Source organism: Drosophila subpulchrella, chromosome 3R (genome assembly GCF_014743375.2).
Source record: "Drosophila subpulchrella strain 33 F10 #4 breed RU33 chromosome 3R, RU_Dsub_v1.1 Primary Assembly, whole genome shotgun sequence".
NCBI classification, from domain to species: Eukaryota; Metazoa; Arthropoda; class Insecta; order Diptera; family Drosophilidae; genus Drosophila; species Drosophila subpulchrella.
In genome coordinates this window covers 17,383,480-17,405,533 of record NC_050609.1, presented here as the reverse complement: position 1 = coordinate 17,405,533, position 22,054 = coordinate 17,383,480, and the positions used below count along the sequence as shown (strand labels likewise).

At 45.4% G+C, this 22,054-nt stretch overlaps 4 protein-coding genes across 9 annotated transcripts; 3 read left to right on the top strand and 1 right to left on the bottom strand.

Moving 5' to 3' along the window:
- Positions 1–406: 406 nt before the first annotated feature.
- Positions 407–13,100, top strand: LOC119545677 (neurofibromin). Of its 6 annotated transcripts, none has more exons than XM_037851410.1 (18): positions 407–699; positions 938–1,081; positions 1,240–1,624; positions 1,683–1,824; positions 1,883–2,476; positions 2,540–2,861; positions 2,915–3,467; positions 3,528–4,065; positions 4,126–5,717; positions 5,773–6,379; positions 6,433–8,788; positions 8,851–9,105; positions 9,165–9,260; positions 9,811–9,900; positions 10,212–10,414; positions 10,475–10,661; positions 10,721–10,886; positions 11,071–13,100. In XM_037851410.1, exons 1-18 carry the CDS (start codon positions 643–645, stop codon positions 11,190–11,192), a joined length of 8,409 nt encoding a protein of 2,802 aa, XP_037707338.1. In that variant the 5' UTR covers positions 407–642; the 3' UTR covers positions 11,193–13,100. The 6 variants fall into 6 exon arrangements, with proteins under 6 accessions (XP_037707338.1, XP_037707340.1, XP_037707341.1 ...); XM_037851413.1 differs by having other exon boundaries at positions 643–699; positions 12,847–13,099; XM_037851411.1 differs by having other exon boundaries at positions 643–699; positions 12,144–13,099.
- LOC119553972 lies at positions 13,008–14,623 on the bottom strand. Its single transcript, XM_037864680.1, is given in 5 exon segments — positions 13,008–13,016; positions 13,567–13,662; positions 13,664–13,750; positions 13,753–13,924; positions 14,472–14,623. Coding segments are annotated over 5 exon segments (516 nt in total).
- Positions 14,624–15,487: 864 nt separating this feature from the next.
- On the top strand, positions 15,488–16,276 carry LOC119561416 (enhancer of split mdelta protein). The gene has a single exon (XM_037875074.1). It carries the CDS (start codon positions 15,633–15,635, stop codon positions 16,155–16,157), a length of 525 nt encoding a protein of 174 aa, XP_037731002.1. The 5' UTR covers positions 15,488–15,632; the 3' UTR covers positions 16,158–16,276.
- Positions 16,277–18,271: 1,995 nt separating this feature from the next.
- Positions 18,272–18,913, top strand: LOC119558272 (enhancer of split mgamma protein). Its single transcript, XM_037871649.1, has one exon. It carries the CDS (start codon positions 18,284–18,286, stop codon positions 18,902–18,904), a length of 621 nt encoding a protein of 206 aa, XP_037727577.1. The 5' UTR covers positions 18,272–18,283; the 3' UTR covers positions 18,905–18,913.
- The last annotated feature ends 3,141 nt before the right edge of the window (positions 18,914–22,054 follow it).

The following is a 22,054-nucleotide window of genomic DNA, read 5'->3' as shown; positions in this document are numbered from 1 at the left end:
TTTATTCTTTATTTTTAAATAAATTATATTTGGGAAAGTTAGTGGCCATTCATGTAGATCAAGTTCTTTAGATCTTTTCAAAGCATTGAAACTTTAAACTTTAAAACGATTTGAAAAAGGCGCGCAATTGAAGATGGCCACCCTAAAAGCGAATAATTGGGCGCCAGGGAGCCGATATTGTACAGAATGAAAATCTCTAGCTGAAATTTTAAAACAATTATTATGACTAAATGATTATATTAAATAAATGTCTTGTTGATATACAAATTTTATTAATATTAATTCAAAGGAAAAATATTCTATAATGAGAATATCCCCAAAACACCTGAATACCCCTTATATTTTTGTGGTATATTTCAGAAGTGGGTGTGGTATTTTTTCCGTGCATCACTATTTTGCTCGGAAAACTGGACTGGACGGGTGAAAATATAGAGGCTTTGCGGGAAAAGGTCTCCGAAACGCGTGAAAAGCAGAAAGTGGACATCTCAGGGACAAGAAAAGGCCACTGAAAGGATTACGAATATCAAAAACATGGCACTCAACGCCCTGCCCCGCCCCCAGCTCCACCAACAAACGCTTCACTCTGCGACCACAAAAATGCAGTAAAAAACGCATAAATAACCGTGAAAAGACCACAACAAGATGACCCAGAAGCCAGGCGAGTGGGCCAGTGCCCTTTTGGCCCGTTTCGAGGATCAGGCAAGTGTTTTCCAAACGTTTTTCCACAGCTGCGTTTTCCCAGGCGAAAAAATGTACCTGCTGCTCTGCCTCTTGCTCCCCCATACATACACACCCATCTGTGTGTTTGTGTCTCACGCGCCCTGTGTGTGTGAGTTCTCAATCAACTGCGTGAGAGAGCGAGACAGCAACAATAACAATAACATAGAGTTCCGCATGAATGAAGTGGATTTAATCAATCAATGGATACTATTTGCAGCTCCCGAACAGGATAGGAGCATATGGCACCCAGGCCAGGATGAGCCAGGACCAGCTGGTGGCCTGTCTGATCCACATATCGCGCTACCGCTTCTCCCTGGTCATTTCCGGTCTCACCAAGATGCTTCAGAGGGTCAATGAGGCGGTGAGTACTACAAAAAGATGCTCTATAAGAAACTAGGATCCATGTTATAAAAAAATATCGTTGCCTACTTCAAGGCGAGGATTCGGTAGCCTTCGATCCCACTTTTTCTATCATTATATAAATGATTTCTTTATTAAACCTATAACTACCACTTGCAGGCCCTTCAAAATCGCCATGAGCCAGAGCGTTGCTACTTCGAATCGCTGGTCATCATACTGACCACCCTGGAGCGCTGTTTGACCAACCAGACTAAGGACACCGCCCGCTTCGAGGAGGCCATGAATGTGAAGCTACTGCTGCGGGAGATCTCCCAGTTTGTAGATGTCCAGAGCGACAATAATCCGAATGCTGCCCAGCTCAAGGCCCTGGCATCCAAAGTGCTCTTCGCCCTGTCGCAGAATCACTTCTCGGCGGTATTTAATCGCATCTCGGCCAGGATCCAGGAGCTGACGTCCTGCTCTGAGGAGAATCCAGACTACAACGACATCGAATTGATTCAACACATCGATATGGATATGATAAAGCTGACCAAGTTGCTGCAAGGTGGATAAATTTACTCGTTCATTGAATGGAAAGGTTATTAAGTTGTTTATACTTGCAGAAACCATCACAAAGTTTCGGTCCAAGCGGGCGCCTCCTTTGATTTTGCTTTACTCACTGGAAAAGGCTATTTGGAACTGGATCGAGTACCATCCTCAGGAGTTCCAGGACTTGCAACGAGGCACCAATCGAGATATATCCACGTAGGTCTAAAATGTAATGTGACTAAAGCCCGAATAATATTTATATGTTCTCTTATAGCTGCTGGGAACCCCTGATGGACTTTGTGGAGTACTTTAAAACCGAAAACAAGAAGAGCAAGACCCTTGTGTGGCCGCTGCAAATGTTACTGCTGATACTTAATCCCTCCTGCCTTGAGGCCGTCGTCAATGAACTGCAGCAGTCGGAAAAGGAGAAAGAGAAGGACAAGGAAAAGGTGGCTTCGAAGTCGGCTCAATCCACTTCCCGCGACAAGGACTTCTCAGCTAAGCAATTCATCGAGAGCATCAAGCGAGGACTGGGCCAGCACTCGCCATCTAAACAGGTCACCGAATCCTCGGCCATTGCCTGTGTAAAGCTCTGCAAGGCATCCACCTACATCAACAACACCGACTCCAACAATGTGGTCTTCAAGCTGGTGCAGTTCTTCATCAACGATCTCAAGGCACTGCTCTTCAATCCGGCCAAACCCTTCTCCCGCGGACAGGGTTATAACTTTGCGGACATCGAGCTGATGATTGACTGCTGGGTTTCGTGTTTCCGGATAAATCCCCACAACATCGAGGCGCTGAAGGTTTGCCTAAATTTGTCGTCGCCACAGGCTTATCACTTTGTCATAGTTTGCTCCCTGCTAAGGTAAGTAATTGGAGTATTTCTATAATAAATCTGGCCTATACTTATTTATTCCTTTCATTTCAGGCTGGCACACATTTATGTGGACTTTCGGCTGCAGAACAAGAATCCCTTCCGGATTGTCAACCAACCCAGATTGCCCTGGTGGCCACAGACAGATGTGGTTCATTACCGATCCGCTGAATTAAGGGCTCTGTTTACGGATACTCTTAACAAGGCCACCCAGGGTTATATAGCCCACACCCCACTCCGCTATATTACCTCTCTGACGCTCAAATCAAAGGATACGCAGAAGGGATTGACCCGGGCTGAAGAGGGTCCCGCCCACAAAATGCTATTGTTGCTGCTCGTGCGGCTGATTCATGCAGACCCCACGCTTTTGTTGAATGTGAGTTCTGAAACAATTTATTTTCTATACCCGTCTAAAATATTTTATTCCAGACACAAGGAAAAGTAGCCCATGAAGTGCAGAGCTCCACTTTGGAGTTGATTAATGGCCTGGTAAGCTTGGTGCATCAGACCACCATGCCCGATGTGGCCCAGGAGGCTATGGAGGCGCTGCTCGCTCTGCACGCCCCGGAGAAAATAGAGGTTTGGAATCCAGAGGCTCCCATCAATACCTTCTGGGACGTTAGCTCCCAAGTGCTATTCTCCATCTCGCAAAAGCTCATCCAGCACCAAATTGCCAACTACACGGATGTCTTAAAGTGGCTGCGCGAGATCTTGATCTGCCGGAATACGTTCCTCCAGCGACACAAGGATTACGCTCATGTGGGCAGTCAGATTGCCATTTGCAAACAGGCTCACATCAAAATGGAGGTGGTTTTCTTTATGTACCTGTGGAGTGTTGATTTGGATGCGGTGCTGACATCGCTGTCCTGTTTTGGATTGCTATGCGAGGAGGCTGAGATTTGTTGCAGTTCGGATGAACTGACAGTGGGCTTTATTATGCCTAATTACCATATTTACCAGGAGCTAGCTCAATTGTCCACTTGTGAGTATAATAATCTTATTGTTTTTGAACTCTAAATAAATGTTATATTTGTTATTTCAGCTGCAACCGACTCTCGCATTTGTTTCTTTGACAACACCCATGGCAATGTGCTGAGCAGACTGACGCTCCAAAAGCGCATAATGACCCTTTTGCGCAAGATCGAGCACTGCGTCCATGGTGTGCAGCCCGCTTGGGAGGAGACCTTTCGCAACTGGGAAGTGTCTAGCAAGGTTTTGCAAACGTACCCCAAATGCAAGGGCGAAGATGGCCAAGCAGAGGTCTTCCATCGTGGCATGGGCAAGCGGCGAGCAAGTCACCAGAGTTCTGAGCACGACCTGGAGGAGCAGATCAATGAGTGGGCCAACATGACCTGGTTTCTATTGGCCCTGGGCGGAGTCTGTCTTCACAAACGCAGCAGCAGCCGTCAAATACTGCTGCAGCAATCGCAGAACAATGCCTCCTTGGGATCACTAGCTCAAAACTCTCTTTACTCAAGCTCCACAAGTTCCGGACATGGTTCTCTGCATCCCAGCACGGTTTCGCTTTCCACGCTTCCACCAGCACCGCCACAAGATGTCAGCTACTGTCCTGTAACACAGTAAGATCGATACAAACTTGTTTTTTCAATTAAATTTTAACCTGTACTTCTAAACTGTAGATTTGTTGGACAACTACTGCGGCTACTTGTCTGCAGCAATGAAAAAATCGGACTTAATATCCAGAAGAACGTGAAGGAACTGGTGGGCGAAGAGATGTCCACCCAACTGTACCCCATACTTTTTGACCAGGTTCGAGCCATCGTGGAGAAGTTCTTTGACCAGCAGGGCCAGGTCAACGTTAACGTGACCGACATCAACACGCAGTTTATCGAGCACACCATCTATATAATGAAATCGATTCTGGATCCAAAGGCCAGCAAGGATCTCAACAACGATCAACCCTCGCCATCGGAGCATTTGGGAGTGACAAGCATCGAGGGCATGATGCTGGGAATCGTGCGCTATGTTCGCCACCTGGATATGACAGTGTACGCCATTCGGATCAAGACAAAACTGTGCCAGTTAGTGGAGGTGATGATGAAGCGACGCGATGATCTCGCCTTCCGTCAAGAGATGAAGTTCCGAAACAAGCTGGTTGAATACCTCACCGACTGGGTGATGGGCACATCGCATCAGATTGCGCCGCCCAGCTCGGCGGATGCAGCTATTCTTACCAACACATCCCTCATCTTTCGCGACCTTGATCAAGCCTGCATGGAGGCAGTGGCAGCCCTGCTTCGCGGTCTTCCTCTCCAGCCAGAAGAATCGGATCGAGGCGATTTGATGGACGCAAAGAGCGCGCTCTTTTTGAAGTATTTCACCCTGTTTATGAACCTGCTGAACGACTGCATCGACAGTTCGGAAGCGGAAAAGGAGATGAATAACACCCCACTCCTACCTCCACGTCCTCGAATGGCAGCTGGAAAGCTGACCGCTCTGAGAAATGCCACTATCCTAGCCATGTCCAATTTACTGGGTGCTAACATCGACTCGGGCTTGATGCACTCCATCGATCTGGGCTATAATCCCGATTTGCAAACCCGTGCCGCTTTTATGGAGGTGCTCACACAAATCCTGCAGCAAGGCACCGAATTCGACACCCTGGCTGAAACTGTCCTGGCAGATCGTTTTGAGCAACTAGTCCAGTTGGTTACAATGATCAGCGACAAGGGTGAGCTGCCCATAGCCATGGCGTTGGCCAATGTGGTGACCACTTCCCAAATGGACGAGTTGGCCAGAGTCTTAGTCACCCTGTTCGACGCCAAACATCTACTGTCGCCCCTCCTGTGGAACATGTTTTATCGCGAGGTGGAGGTCTCAGACTGCATGCAGACACTCTTCCGCGGGAATTCCCTGGGCAGCAAGATTATGGCCTTCTGCTTCAAAATCTACGGTGCCAGTTATCTGCAAATGCTGCTGGAGCCGCTGATTCGTCCGTTACTGGATGAGGAGGAAGAGACCTGCTTTGAGGTGGATCCAGCTCGTCTGGACCCAACAGAGGATATTGAGCAGCACAGGAACAACCTGATTGCCCTAACACAGAAGGTGTTTGATGCCATAATCAACTCCTCGGATCGTTTTCCTCCGCAGCTGCGGTCCATGTGCCATTGCCTGTACCAGGTGCTAAGCAAACGCTTTCCAAATCTGCTGCAAAACAACATTGGTGCAGTAGGAACTGTCATATTTTTGCGCTTCATTAACCCCGCCATAGGTAATAAAATAAATTATTCAATGATACCGCCTATAAATAACCACTTTGCTTTCAGTCTCCCCGCAAGAATTGGGAATCGTTGACAAGCAAGTGCACAGCTCGGCTAAAAGAGGTCTGATGCTAATGTCAAAGATCCTGCAGAACATTGCTAACCACGTAGAGTTCTCCAAGGAGCAGCACATGTTGTGCTTCAACGATTTCCTGCGCGATCACTTCGAAGCCGGTCGACGGTTCTTCATCCAGATTGCATCCGACTGCGAGACAGTGGATCAAACCTCGCACAGTATGAGTTTTATTTCAGATGCTAATGTCCTGGCCTTGCATCGCTTGCTGTGGACGCACCAGGAGAAGATCGGGGACTACCTTTCCAGCAGTCGGGATCACAAGGCGGTGGGAAGGCGGCCCTTTGACAAGATGGCTACTTTGCTTGCCTACTTAGGTCCACCGGAGCACAAGCCTGTGGACTCGCACATGATGTTTAGTTCGTACGCACGCTGGAGCTCCATTGACATGTCATCGACCAACTTCGAGGAGATCATGGTCAAGCACCAGATGCACGAAAAGGAGGAGTTCAAGACCCTCAAGTCGATGAACATATTTTATCAGGCAGGGACTAGCAAATCAGGATATCCTGTCTTTTACTATATAGCGAGAAGATACAAGTAAGTGATATATAAGTGGTGTTCCAACTAAATTAACCTTCTCTCTCTTCAAGGATTGGAGAAACGAACGGAGATCTTCTGATCTACCATGTCATACTCACGTTGAAACCCTTTTGCCACTCGCCATTCGAGGTGGTCATCGACTTCACGCACACCTGCTCGGACAATCGCTTCCGCACCGAGTTCTTGCAGAAGTGGTTCTATGTTCTGCCCACGGTAGCCTACGAAAATGTCCATGCAGTGTACATATATAACTGCAATTCGTGGGTGCGCGAATACACCAAATTCCACGATCGCATCCTGGCACCGTTGAAGGGAAATCGTAAACTGCTGTTCCTGGAATCACCTAACAAACTTACCGATTTCATCGACGCAGAGCAGCAGAAATTGCCGGGCGCGACTCTATCGTTGGACGAGGATCTCAAGGTGTTTAGCAACGCACTGAAACTAAGCCATAAAGACACAAAGGTGGCCATCAAAGTGGGTCCGACTGCATTGCAGATTACGTCTGCAGAAAAGACAAAAGTCCTGGCTCACTCGGTGCTCCTGAACGATGTATACTACGCCTCCGAGATTGAGGAGGTGTGCTTGGTGGACGACAACCAGTTCACCCTGTCCATAACCAACGAAAGTGGCCAGCTTAGCTTTATTCACAACGATTGCGATAACATTGTCCAGGCCATTATTCACATCCGGAATCGCTGGGAGCTCAGTCAGCCGGATTCGGTAACGGTCCACCAAAAGATCCGACCAAAGGATGTGCCGGGAACTCTGCTGAACATGGCGCTACTTAATCTGGGATCATGTGATCCCAATCTAAGGACTGCTGCCTACAATTTGCTGTGTGCTTTGACCGCCACCTTTGACCTGAAGATTGAGGGGCAACTGCTCGAGACGCAAGGTCTTTGTATACCCTCCAATAACACCATATTTATCAAGTCCGTAAGCGAGAAGTTGGCCACCAACGAACCCCACCTGACTCTGGAATTCCTCGAGGAGTCCATTCAGGGCTTCCAACGCAGCACCATTGAGCTGAAACATTTGTGCTTGGAGTATATGACGCCATGGCTAAAGAATCTCGTAAAGTTTTGCAAGTCGAACGATGACTCCAAGAAGCTAAAGGTCTCTCAAATTCTGGACAAGCTTATCAACTTGACCATTGACCAGAAGGAAATGTATCCCTCTGTGCAGGCGAAGATCTGGGGGTCGATAGGTCAGATTCCCGAGCTCATCGACATGGTTTTGGACAACTTCCTGCATAAATCGATTACATATGGCTTGGGATCGCCGCAGGTGGAAATTATGGCGGACACGGCAGTTGCTCTCGCTTCAGCAAACGTCCAGTTGGTGTCGAAAAAGGTCATTACAAGAATGTGCCGAGTGATGGATAAATCCTGCACGAATCCCACGCAATATCTGGAGCAGCACATGATGTGGGATGACATTGCCATCCTTGGTCGATACTTGCTCATGTTGTCCTTCAACAATTGTCTGGATGTGGCCACTTCGGTACCGTACCTATTCCACACCATCACGTTTTTGGTCTGTTCGGGATCTCTGTCGATGCGAGCCTCCACCCACGGCCTGGTGATCAACATCATCCACTCGCTGTGCACCTGCACAAATCCCTCCTTTTCGGAGGAGGCGCAGCGGGTACTTCGACTTTCGTTGGATGAGTTTTCGCTGCCCAAGTTCTACTTGCTCTTCGGTATCAGCAAGGTCAAGTCGGCAGCAGTGACTGCCTTCCGCTCCAGCTGCCGTCATCCCACAGATAAGTGGCTGGGAAATGAGAGAGTTACCCAACCGTTGCCCGCCGATCGGGAGAGGTTGTCGCTACCTTCGCTGGAGGTCATAACGGATGCCCTACTCGAAATCATGGAGGCCTGCATGCGCGATGTTCCAGATTGTGAGTGGCTAAACACCTGGACCTCCCTGGCCCGCAGTTTCGCCTTCTGCTACAACCCAGCTCTGCAGCCGAGAGCTCTCATAGTCTACGGATGCATCAGCAAGAGTGTTACTGACCACGAGGTGAAGCAGTTGCTCCGCATCCTGGTCAAGGCCCTGGAATCGTTTAACGATCTTATTCTGATCGAGGCGCTTGTCATGTGTTTGACTCGCATTCAACCGCTGTTGCGTCCGGAATCTCCCATTCATCGGGCCCTCTTCTGGGTGGCCATTTCGGTGCTGCAGCTGGACGAGATTACCCTGTACGGTGCTGGACTAGCCCTGCTTGAGCAAAACCTGCATACGCTCAAGTCCCAGGGCTGCTTCGACAAGAAGGAAACTATAGCCGAGGTGATGATGAAGACAAGGGAAAAGCTGGAGTGGCACTTTAAGCAACTGGATCACGCTGTGGGCCTTTCGTTCCGCAGCAATTTCCACTTTGCCCTGGTGGGGCATTTGATCAAGGTAATTTTAGAGCCTATAAAGACCAAAGCTACTTTTTAAATCATTGGTTTATTATTTTTCAGGGCTTCCGGCATCCCACACCCACAACTGTTTCCCGCACTTCCCGAGTGCTGACCATGCTCTTGGGCATCATAGCCAAACCGCTGCATCGGGACAAGTTCGAGGTGACTCCCGATAGTGTGGCATACTTAACTGCTCTAGTGGCTGTATCCGAGGAAGTCCGTTCCAGGTGTCATGTGAAGCACGCCCTGCCCCGCTGGCCCGCCGATCTTAGTGGCAGTGTGGAGAATGGCGAAGTTGCCAGCGGAGTGCAAGCCGTAAGATTAAAGAACCTGGATTTTATGAAGTGAAATCTACTTTTTTAAATCCTCCTCAGATTGGCATGCCGCTGTCACGTCGGCAAAAAAGTTGGGACATCCTAGACCAGTCCGCCTTGCAGTTTGCTCGCCAGCACAAGGTCCCCACTCTTCAGGTGAGCTTATAAGATCAATCGAGCCAAGCTGTATTCCCCACTTGTTCGAAATTCGCTGTGCAAAAGTTGTTATAACCATCTGCTATAGTAACTTTTGGCTATCTACTTGAGTTTACATATTCCAACCTATATACTCTATATATCCAACCTACTTGTAATATCAACTATCTATCGAGATCAGCCGTTGCATAACTAATAATCGTTCAATGATTTTTTTCTTTTCTCTTTTTATGTTTGATTTGAATATAAAAAAAAACGTTACATATGAATCACAATGTATACTCGTTAAAACCGTATTAATGCCATAATATGCCTGCCGAATCTTACATCTAATTGGTGCTTGTAACTCATCAATATCAATATTACTATATGTCCTTTATGAACTATAAACTGTCACTGCCACCTGCCACTTCTACTACTACTACTACGCATGAACATTGTAATTTGATTTACGTTTGATTTGGTTACCGAAACCCGCTAAAACTGAAACTCCAACATCAACACTGTGACAAAATAACACCACCACGAACATTAAATTAAACATCCGTAGAACGCGCGGGTTTTGTTTAAAACTCAACGCTCATTCTCGGTGCCGACAACCAAAGATCCGAACAATGCCGCCGGCATCGAAGAACGTCAGGTATTGCCCAACAAAACTTATCTCTTAGCTAAGACTAACTCTACTACCCCACTAAATCCTCTATATCTAAGTTCGCCACTAAACCCACTTTAAAAGTAACATTGATGTTTCGTTGTAATGTCATTTAGTTTGGTTTCTCTTGCATGGCACTGAATGAAGGCAGTAATAAAGCCATTCGATGGCCAACATGCACATTTAGTTTATATCGTAAATCTTTCATCTTCACAAGTTTTTTAGACCATATCTGTGTGTAATTGGATTGCACTTTGTATGGTAACTTCACTAACACCTGTAAATATATATTTGAACAGGAACGCGGTTCGCGTTCTTCGGTATCCAACGAGTCGAATGTCCTATTGGACCCTGAGGTCCTGCCTGATTTGTCCATACAAGCCCTGGTATTGACTGTTCTGGCCACCTTGGTCAAATACTCGTCGGATGAGGGCGAAACCCGCGTTTTATATCAGTATTTGGCCGAAGGATCGGTGGTCTTTCCCAAGGTGTTTCCAGTTATGTGAGTTTATACGGTTATACATCTCTTTTTAAGAAGCTTTAATAATGTTTTTGATTTCAGCCATTCTTTGCTGGACCAGAAGATAAACAATATTTTGTCGGTGTCACACGATCAAGTGGTGCTCAACTCAGTCCAGAGCATTATACAAAACATGCTGGCCAGCGAAGATCCCTCCCAGCAGCAGCTCCACTTCCTCCAAAGTTGTGGCTTTGGCGGACTATGGCGATTTGCTGGACCCTTCACCAAGGTGGGTTCCTAACTATACTCCGTAGAATATCATTATTTATAAATACTACCTATTTGCAGTACAACATGATGGGTGAATCCTCGGAGCTGTTTGTCAACTGCCTGGAGGCCATGGTTGAGACCTGCTTGCCAGGCGATGAGTCCGCCCCGGTGCCACCCTCTCCGCGTCCCTACAACCTGAGCTCCAGCCTGAGCAGCCTGACCTTGGGCTCCCCCACGGACAAAGGTTAGTACCCTGTATATCGTTCCTTAGCTCTTTCCAACAGCTATACCGTAATGCATTGCTTTAACCTAGAGCGTTTACTTTTCAATAGCAAGCCCAAGCCCCGTTTGAATGAACACAGAATTTTACAAACAGTATTTACTCAAACCTAACCTTTTCTTTATATCACACCAATTGCGATATATAGCATTCTCATCGGAATCATTAGATTTTTATGACAATTGCCCAGGCAGCGTCAGCAGCCTGCGACGCGCCTCACACAGCAAATCACGCGCCAAACATCGAATTAACGACAGTCCATCACATTGAACGTTCCACAAGTAAAATACAAAATATATTAAAACTGCAACTAAAGACAAACGATGAATAGCCGAAAACAATGCCACTAAATAACACCAATATTGGAAACAAATATGTATTTCGTAGTTATCTAAGCTTTGCCAAATGGAATTATTGTCTCGAAACTCGAAACGATTCATTTTTGTAATTATGGACACCTTATTCGATATGCAAATTGTTAAACACAGTACCAAAAGCCTGAAGGAAATGCACTTAATCGTACACGCATTAGCAAATTGATGTTGAAGATTTGAGAATTATATATTGATGATAAATCTGGTACCTTGAAGCATTTACAACATATTTTCGAAATCATGTGGGTGAATTAAACGCACCTTTTTTGTAGCGTAGAGTAGTGTTGTCAAAAATAATTGTTGTTTAAAGATTAATAGAGTCGAAAAATGTAATTCACGATAGCTGAGTTCTAGCAGAGAACCGAAATATATTTCTGATATACCGATGCATGCCAAGAAAATTTTATAATACTGCAATTTGAAAAATCACACCCTGTGCAAGTTTCAGTTTCCAGTAGCTGCTAATTTGGCTAAGAACAAACAAGAAAACACAGAAAATACATCAAGATTTTATATATTTTCATTGAAGACTATATTTTATACGAGCCAATAGATAATTGAAGTAAATTATAAGTAAATTTAATAATCTTCACCGCTTCTTCGCCCAGATTTTCCTTTTTCCCCGACTATATTCCTTCCCTCGATGTGTTTATGCAACTTTTGTCTTACTTTCAGCTGCATGAATAACAACTACAAACCCGCGCACTAGACGTACCACACTAATCGCAAAAGTAATGCGTTTCCTAAATCTGTTTAAAAAGTGCTTTTAGAGAACGTGAAAACCAAATCCCCACAGAAAGTCGTACAAAATCATAGAATATTTATATATTGGTATATGTATGTATAGAATGTCCAGAAGCGATGGCCACTCAATGCGAAAGGAGGAGATGTGTGTAAAAATGAGTGTATATAAGGTGTATGTGTAGAGGGGAGTGGATCCTGTAAGCTCCGTAGAGGAAGATATCGAACGGAAATATTTTTTAACGATTACCGATTGTACATTTTAAAGTTTGCCATCCGCAACTGCAACTAGGCACACCAAGTCCACCAGTTCCTGAGAAGATGACCACGACCAGGCGAAACGGAGTTAACCACTAAAGCGTTTAAAGGCAAAATCAAACGAAACGAATAACAGAATAACTTAAAGCTTTAAGAGGGCGGCATGTTCCAAATGTCGCTCGCATTGTTTTGTATTATAAAGGAATCTCCCCGCAGCAAATGTATCAGATGGCATTTATTTTTTCTTTTATTCTAATTACTACTGTTTTTTTTAACCAAGTTCATATCTCATTAGTCCTTACTAATTTATTTCATCAGCACATTCTCGAAGAAAGTTCTAAAACACCAAAAACTAAACGAAGATAAGCTTAAAAAACTACCCAGTCCGCTTTAAATATAATTTAGTTTTAAGCACAAACCAAGATTTTTATCGAAATAGAGTTGATAAGCGAAAAGAATCGAACCAAAATAAAACCTTACGAACGTTAAACATTTGTACCTCTTATTAAACAATAAACGAAACAAATTAGTCCGTTACACTTACTTTCTAGCACATGGATTTTAAACTGTATTCGGCGTTACCCGCTTAAAACACGAGGAATTTTTTAAAACTAGATGAGCAAATGGAACAGGATTCTATGCATTATTATTAATCTAAATGTATATGTGTGTGTTGCTATATGTGTATCAAACGAATATGTATCTTTGTATATTACAGCCACTTGAAGATATTTATGAAATGTTAATGTCCCAAATTTATCAATGTAAAAGAATATCGAACAACTTAATATACTTTCAATTAAAATGTTTAAAGAATATAAGAAAGCTTGTTTTAATGGGAAAGTTTTGATTGGTGATCCCGATCTTTCCTTAGGATTATATAGAATGCGGCAATATTGTGCTTACATTTCGGTTAAGATCCTTGATCTGCCAGCAGATTTTAAAACCAACCCCACATAAGTGGGAAGATTCATCATTGTCAGCAGTTTATCCCTCCTCTAAAATCTTCTTTCCATGCAAATTGAAGTCTTTGTTTTTGCATATGGCTGTCTTTCTTCAGCCATCCCGAAATCCATATCAAAACATTGCAACGCCGATGATCTCAAAAACCTCCCCCACGAAGATTACTGCAAACGAAATGTACGAAATCAGTGCCATCAGATGTCAGCGAATGTCGCTGGTGCCGTTTCTCTGTTTTCTGTTTGTTAACTTCTCGATTTCATGGCTGCGATTGCAGCGACCCCTGGTCCTGAATTTGAACTGGAACTCACCCTCGGGCAGGTGGATTTCGTCAATGGCCCAATCCGAAGAGCCAATCTCGCAAAATGCGCCAAACAAGTGTCACAGCTGACCGAGGCCGAGTCCAAAGCCGAGCAGCCGGGAGCAGGAGTGCGGCACAATCCCAATACTTGTGGGAATGTCTCCAGTAAACTTTCTCACGATGCACATGCACCGACACCGACCCATCGGAGCACCGGCTGTTTGCCGCTTCCCTGCCTCTGGCTCTGGGTGGTGCTACTCCACTGGTGGTGGTTGCTGCGGTGGTTGCTTCTGCTAAGTGTAACGCAATGTCGCGCCAAAGAGGAAATGAGGTCTGTGTGACTGTGCGCCAAAAGGGAAGAGCCTGCACTTAAAGAAATGATACCTAAAAAGTTTAATTTAATTTGACATACGGAACATCAGAAAAAAATGTACTTTATTAAATACCAAAAGTTAATACAAGCTACTTATTGAAAAGGTATTTGTTTCTAGGTACTTTCATAGAAAAACCTTTTGGAGGACGTTGTAGGTTCGAAATATGGTAGTCTTCGAGATATAGAAAATAGTTTACATCTTAATAACGTTTTTAAAGGAAAATCGTAAGCAAAAAAAATTTTTTTAAGAACCCCAAATGGTAATATAAATATGATATACTTGAACTTGAAAGAATATATTTTTCCTTAGCAACCAATTCTTCATTTTTGATAGTAATCTATTGGACACTATAATTGTATAAGTAATTAATTTTTTCGATTTACAAAATATTACTTTTAATTTTCCAAAAGAATGTTAATTGTAGCTTATAACCTTTGCCATCCCAAGAACCAGGTACCTTATATCTAATTAGATTATAAACTTTATTTTAAAAGCCATTTTTCCTCAGTGTCCCTGCACGCACACAGCCAGAAGGCCTCACCCATGTGCAACAATGGCATCGCCTCGACGAGATTGGCTCTTTGGCTTAAGTGAGGACGGCACGCATGGGGCACGGCTCTCTTTTCCCGAGAGGAGTGGGCACCAGGGAGCGGATGGAGTGGCACGGATGGCTGGCAGGCAGGTCGAGGTCATGGCGATGTCGATGTTGTGTCGTGTGTGCGTGTGGTGCGCTGCTGGTGGTGGTGGTTGATTGCTCCGGCTCTCGTCTTTCCTCGGCTCTGGCTCTTCTTCTTGCGACTCACCTCCGACCCTTCTTCTTCTTCTTCTTCGGGTTGTTGCGCCGGCGCACGGCAACAGCACGAGGAAGAGAGACGCCCGAAGAGAGCCAAGATCCGAAGAACGTGTTACTGGGCCCTAGTCAGTACACTAAAAATAATTTAATTGGTATTATATAAAAAAAATCATTCGACTTTTATACATGGCCCTTGATCAAGTCGTTAGACGGAACCAAGTGGAACTTAAAAAAAATATATACTGATGTTGAAGGATGTACTAGTTCCTCATTAGGCAAAAACTATAGTATACTTCTAAGCGATCCCATGCGCCAATATTTGATGAAGTTTCTATCAAAGACTGATCACTCTTAAAATCAACCAAAAAGACTTAAAACTTATTGATCCCTTATATATCTATATATTCTTAAAATATTTCAATATTGTATTTCCTTTTTTTTACACTCACAGTTGATCAACGTAATATAGTGGGAATTGCTATATTTTTTTCGGATTCTATATATCATAAAATGTTTCTAGGAACCCATTAATTTTTCTCAGTGCAAAAAGAGAGAGCCGCAGCGGCTTCCGCCCGATCCAATTTTTTTGATGTTGCACACGTGCAGCGCCGAGGGAATCTTGCCACAAGCAGAGAGTGACCCGATTGATGCTTCGTGCTGATCGTGATCGTCGCCGTGGAGGAGCGTCGTTGTGATCGCTGTGATCACTGTGCGTGGTGGCAGTTAGGGGAGGATTTCGATTTCGCTTTCGCAAGTGTACGGCACCGGCTGTGTGGCAGCTACAAAAAGGATCAGCTTACCTTGCGGCAAGATCATTTCTCAAGTGACTACCGTGCAGTGCGGAGCGGCAGCAGCGACATCGCAATCTCGCAACTTTATTTACAAACAACTACAAACTCTTCAAACACAATGGCCGTGCAGGGTCAGAGATTTATGACCAAGACTCAGCACTACCGCAAGGTGACCAAACCTCTGCTGGAGCGCAAGAGACGTGCCCGGATGAACCTGTATCTGGATGAGCTGAAAGATCTCATCGTGGACACAATGGATGCGCAGGGGGAGCAGGTCAGCAAACTGGAGAAGGCGGACATCCTGGAGCTCACAGTCAACTATCTGAAGGCGCAGCAGCAGCAGCGAGTGGCCAGTCCCCAATCTCCTCCAGCCGCCAACCAGGTTAACTTAGACAAATTCCGCGCCGGATACACCCAGGCCGCCTACGAGGTCTCCCACATATTCTCCACTGTTCCCGGCCTGGATCTCAAGTTCGGCACCCACCTGATGAAGCAGTTGGGCCACCAGCTCAAGGATATCAAGCAGGAGGAATCCTGTCCCGAAATGGCTGAAGAACCCGTCAATCTAGCCGATCAGAAGCGCTCCAAATCCCCACAGGAAGAGGATATTCCCCATGGCGAGGATGTCTGGCGTCCCTGGTGAAATGGGCATTCCAAATACACGCAACCAATTAACATTGATAGCTTTACTACTTATGTAGTTTCATTTAGAAACGATCCAAGTTTTCCAAGGTCTAGTGTAAACATTTGCCTCAGAATCGTAATTAGTTGGTAGTTGATTTGATATGATGTGATGTTCCTGTGATAGTTCTTAAGTTCGTATTTTGTAATTGATCTCCCGTAGGTATAAAGATTCATGTATTTAATTGATTGTAATTTATTTGATCATCTCAACAAAGAGCTTCCCCACCGAGCTTCCACTTAGTTTCATTAAGGAAACACATATTTTTGTATGCTTTAAATTTACATTTTTGCTTTACCACACTCGATATAAGCCATGAATACTTGAATAATAAAAAGAGCATAAACTGAAATTTTAAGAGTACTATATTATTTGGGTTATGAAGAATCGAGGGTTGAAATAATTTACTGGTTACTTTTATAGCCGTTTTTAGTGGGAATGTCATAACTGAAGGCATTATTTCAGCAATGTATGCTCGGAGTCTTATTGTCAAATGTTCTTTATTACAGCTTCTCGTTTTTCAATATACTCTAAATGTTTGCTCTTACATTCTTCTATGATTAGAAGTAATAAACATTGCAAACGTACCACGTCTATAATTTGAGCTAAGTATAATCTAACACCGAAATATATTTGCAAGCTTTCACATTGCGATTAAATTCGGTGTTACGAGGTGATACATACATATGTCGTAAAAAACTGGCTTATTAAGAAAAGTGATTTTAAAAAAAGATAAAATATTTCCTTAATGTATCGTACCGTCCAAGTTTTTTTTTATATTTCGAATGTTTTTATTTATAAAAAGTGTATGATATGGTTGTTCCCGGATAAATACTCCAAAAAAATAAACAACATGTATGTGTATACAACATGTTTTTTTAATGAACGTTTAGCTTACGATATTTCTAATTAGTAACTATTTTTCTGAATACCATGTTCATAAAATTGTATAACCTACTAAGAACTCCAGAAGTAAGCTTGGATGAGCTTCATTCTTAGCCTCTTGGCCTCCTTCAGAAATTCCCATTGACTCCACCCCATTTGAAGCCCCACTCGTGTTACAAATCCCCGTCATGCACCACCCATCCATCCATTACAAAGATCCTGGAACGCGAGCAACTTACAGCCGAAAGTGTGTCCACCGCGAGCCACACGCGATGCGAGCAGCGCTCCAGGATCAGCGTCGCTGGCCCCTGTTACATCTGGGATGGAGGGAGGAGGAGAGGGACTGCAGAGGTCTTGCCGGGTCAGGGGGATCGGTGCATCGCCGAAGTCGAACACACATTAAGCACACTCGACGCACACGAGCAATGTTCCCACAGGATCATAACGGCCGACCAACAAGTGCAGGATGCCTTCGTCCTTGTCTGCGTACCTTCCTCTGCCGCCGAACACGAACCCGATCCAATTTGGAATGCCAACGGTAAACAGGAAGTCGTCGAGGAATCGCAACGCCTTGTCCTTATCCCCATCCCCATCCCCCGGCGGAGGCCCTCGCTATCGTGGGAACTCCAGAGGATCCGTACCCCGATGAGATGGCATAAAGCAGGCAGTTCATTATCCTTGCTGCCCCTGCCCCTGCCCCTGCCATAGTCAAATCATAACACACAAATCTAGAAACGGCAGCTGTTCGCCCTGCAAATTCCCATAGCCATGCTCGGCTGCCTTTGCTTTTTGCGGGCAGGTGAGCGAGGCGATGTGAGAAACCGAGCAGGAAAGTGTTTCCCACGATCCTGCCAGCGATCCTGCTCCCTGGCCCTCGCTTGATAAGGGTGCCGGGGCAACAATAAGAAATCGCCCGAACAATAAGGAGCGGTCTCAAGAAGCGGAAGGGTCTGCATATGAGTATGAACCAACCCTCATTCCAGCACACGATGTGTGTCGCCATCCCTTTTGCTCCTTTTACTCGTTCTCCTCCTCAAAATGCCAGCACACACGGACCCATTCTGGGGGTTGTTTCTGGCCGACTGGCTATATAAGGCCGGATTCCGAAGGTCTGACAACACACAACGTCTTCGAGCGTCAGAGCAGCTACAGCTCAAAAGAACTCAACTTACACCAAAAAAAAAATTACAAATAAACTCAAAATGTCGTCGCTACAAATGTCCGAGATGTCCAAGACCTATCAGTACCGCAAGGTGATGAAGCCCATGCTGGAGAGGAAGCGTCGTGCCAGGATCAACAAGTGCCTGGACGAGCTGAAGGATCTGATGGTGGCCACTCTGGAGTCCGAGGGCGAGCATGTCACCCGGCTGGAGAAGGCCGACATCCTGGAGCTGACCGTCACCCACTTGCAGAAGATGAAGCAGCAGCGCCAGCACAAAAGGGCCTCCGGCGATGAGAGCCTGACCCCGGCTGAGGGATTCCGTTCCGGTTACATCCATGCCGTGAACGAGGTCTCCCGCTCCCTGTCCCAACTGCCCGGCATGAATGTCAGCCTGGGCACCCAGCTGATGACCCACCTGGGACAGCGCCTCAACCAGATCCAGCCAGCTGAGAAGGAACCCCTGCCCATCAACGCTCCACTCTCCGTGCAGATCGCCACCCGGGATGCCTACTCCGTGCCCATCTCTCCAGTCTCCAGCTTCGCCGGCAGTCCCAACTCCAATGCCAGCTCAGCGGTCAGCCACTCCCTGCTGACCACCATCGATGTGACCAAGATGGAGGACGACAGCGAGGACGAGGAGAACGTCTGGCGTCCCTGGTAGAGAGGATCAGCAATATCCCCTCTATAAGAAAAGAACCCAGGAGAGATTATAGAAAGTAAAAGTCTTCCGAGTCGCTGGAATTCCCCCAGTTCCGACTCCCAACCTAGTTTTAAGCAAACAACATACCATACCATACACACACAAAGCTTTAGATGAGGACGCGCAGTTCATGTGATAAATAAATAATAAATTATATAGCTAAAATTGAAAGATCACGACTTTTTCTGCCACTATTTTAGTGAGTAATCATGCAAATTGCTGAGACACTCCCCGTAGCCAAACGGTTCCCAATAATTTGCGGTCTAGAACGGAAATGCTAGCACCTCTGTTTGTCCAACTATTGTAACTAACTCTTCGATCGCCCCACGGATGCACAGACAAAAGAAAGCGAAAACAATGCCAAGGCCGAAACAAGAAGAATTAAGAAGAACCCAAAGTCGGGGCTACCGATGGGTATGGACCATGCATATAAGGTTGGACCTTTGAACACGTGTGCGGACAATAAGCAAAGGTAACACAAAAAATTAGAGTCTTATCTCAGCGTGTCTAATCGAGTTACGACAATGTCGCTCGGGGTTGGAAGAAAATAAATGGGCATAAAGCCGGGGTGGAACTACGTATCCCAAAAAAGGGATCGAGTCATCATTCATCCCGCATCCATCCTGATTTCGCTTTGTTCTCCCCTTATTCTCCTCGCCGAGATTCTCCCTGGCCACTCGGCTAGAAAATCGTGTGCACAATGGTCAAGGTAAGCTATGGGCACATAATTGCTTCGGATCAGGTAAATGAGTGCCTTGCCCTAGGGCAACTTTAAGATGGAGGAGCCCCCGCCCGGGACAGGATATCGTTTTTTGTTTCTTTTTTATGGGTTCTGCTTAGGGCCTTTTCGGTTGTTTTTTCCATTTTGGTTTCGATCTTTCGTTTTTTTTTTTGATTTGACTGACCCAGCATCATTTGGTTATCTGTGTGCCAAGACCAGTAGCCGATCCCCAGACGCCTCTGTCTTTAAAATCGACGGAGGGCCCAGCCGACGAGGGAATAGTCAACGAGATCGGTATCTCAGGATTGCCTTGGGACTAGCGAAGGCCAGGGCTGCAAGGGTGTAATAAATTCAAAGGAACCAAATTTATAGAGATTTTTCAGTTGATTAAAAATCTGTCGACTTGTTAAGCCGAATGTAGATTATCTGTATAAGATCACCTTCCCAACAGTGTTTAAGTGATTATACTTAATTTTACATTTCCGTCCTTTTAGTGTTTCTGAGGCCAGCAATTATTTATGGAAATGATTATAAAAATGGTGTTTACAATTAAGGTTCCTTTGTCTTACAGATTTTTAATTGTTTAATGCAACATTCTTCTACATTTAAATATATTTCTAGAGCCTTGTTATAAAAGGTACAATACCTAACGTTGATTAAAGACCTTTTACAATATCTCGTATTTTCTAATAAGGAATTGTAATATGTTGCTACCTAAGTTCCTCTTTAATTGATCAATTACTAATTCAATGATTTCCTAGTGATCTTTCACTATGACGGTCCTAGGTTCCATTAATCATTGATTGGTAATCTACCCAAGGTCATCTCCTAAAAAGTCTCAATGTCACTTCCACCCCAAGATAACTTTTTACCCTTGAAACAAGGAACACTCCTTAAGAGCCATGCAAAATCTTAGCTCACCTTCAGTCCTTGTCCATCCCTAGATGATCCGATCAGGCGACATAACTGTCGAGTTGACAATAAGAGGACCAACACCAACCCGACCAGACCCAGTTACGCTGGGTTATACTTATAAGTACCATACAATGGGGCAATAAGAAAAATACGGCCACAGGGATATGCAGGGGAATCGCACCCAAAATGCCAAAAGGAAATGCTGGCACAAAAGATACTTAATCTTATAGGTAAACCCGATGAATGATGAACGAATGGCGGCGACGTAACCGAACCCCCGATACAGCAATCCAGCAATCCGGCGATCGAGCTCGAACGCAAGCCCAAGTCATTAAAAACTACAATACACAAACTGCATACGAATCACTCGAACGAAGACTGAGGCCCAAAGAAAGGGTCTTTCAAAGGTAGGGTGGGGAAGGGACTGAGGACAGAGGACTGAAGACCGGGGACCATAGCCAGAAAAAAAAAACGAAATATCAGAAGCGAAGATCGTGAGAAAATGGTTTGGAACGTGGTTCTCACACGATCGACACACCTGCCCTTTTTATGTGTGTGTGTGTGTGTTGGGCCTACTATGTCTGTGTACTTTTACGAATTCAAGATACAAGACCACTTACGGGCAAGATCACGACCGACTCGAGCTGCGGCCATAGGTATGACTATGGCTATATGGCTATGGATCGACATGAAAGAGAAAAGCAGCGTGCGGTAAGTGTGTCTCAGTCGAATCCTCAGCTCAGCCTCAGCTTCAGCCTCAACTTTTGTGCATTGGCCAACATCCAACATTGTAATGACTGTGGACACACGATCGTTAAGAGCGCGCCGTGTGATCTGGGAAGGGGTTCCTGAGGCTTCCAGGGGGTACAAGTACGACTATGAGTTCGGGTTCGGCGCATGCGTCGCTGTTTTGTTGAACGAACTCAATTTAGTTGGTTTATGACCAAAAAGCGAGAGCGAGCGGGATGCAAGAGGAGATCGGTTATGGAGATCGGAGTGGGGGAGATGGTCGTTGGTTTGGGCTGGGGAGTTTCGACCGATGGACCGATGGAGCGATGGAGCGGTTGGAGAGGCACCCAACCACACTTATATGGTGTGCTATTGACTCTGTAATATCTTTAATATGGGATGTTGTTACACTACATTGGCACACGCTCTTGCTGCCACTGGACAAGCTGCCCACAGGTTGTGTTTGTATGGGATCGTATGGGAATGGGAATGGGAATGGATGAGGTGGCTGCTGGCGGGTCTGGAGATCGAGGCACGAGTGCCGACTCCATCCCAATCCCATACCATCCTCCAACCAGGCCGGTTTGCCGCCGCCTCTCCTTTATTAAGTGGTGGTCTTGCGCTTACTTTAATATGGCTGCATTAAACCTTAGCGGCGTGCGGAGTATTATGACTGAAGTAGGTGGCCGGACCCGCGGTGCTTGAGATGCTATATGGGGGCCCACCGACACACAGAGGTCACGTGA

Excerpts from the sequence above, each read along its gene's own strand:
- LOC119558272 (XM_037871649.1), top strand. The coding sequence starts at position 18,284 with ATGTCGTCGCTACAAATGTCCGAGATGTCCAAGACCTATCAGTACCGC.
- LOC119545677 (XM_037851410.1), top strand. The coding sequence starts at position 643 with ATGACCCAGAAGCCAGGCGAGTGGGCCAGTGCCCTTTTGGCCCGTTTC. Across the intron at positions 8,789-8,850 it reads TGGTGGGGCATTTGATCAAG|GGCTTCCGGCATCCCACACC; the intron begins GTAATTTTAGAG and ends ATTATTTTTCAG. Across the intron at positions 9,901-10,211 it reads CCGGCATCGAAGAACGTCAG|GAACGCGGTTCGCGTTCTTC; the intron begins GTATTGCCCAAC and ends ATATTTGAACAG.
- LOC119561416 (XM_037875074.1), top strand. The coding sequence starts at position 15,633 with ATGGCCGTGCAGGGTCAGAGATTTATGACCAAGACTCAGCACTACCGC.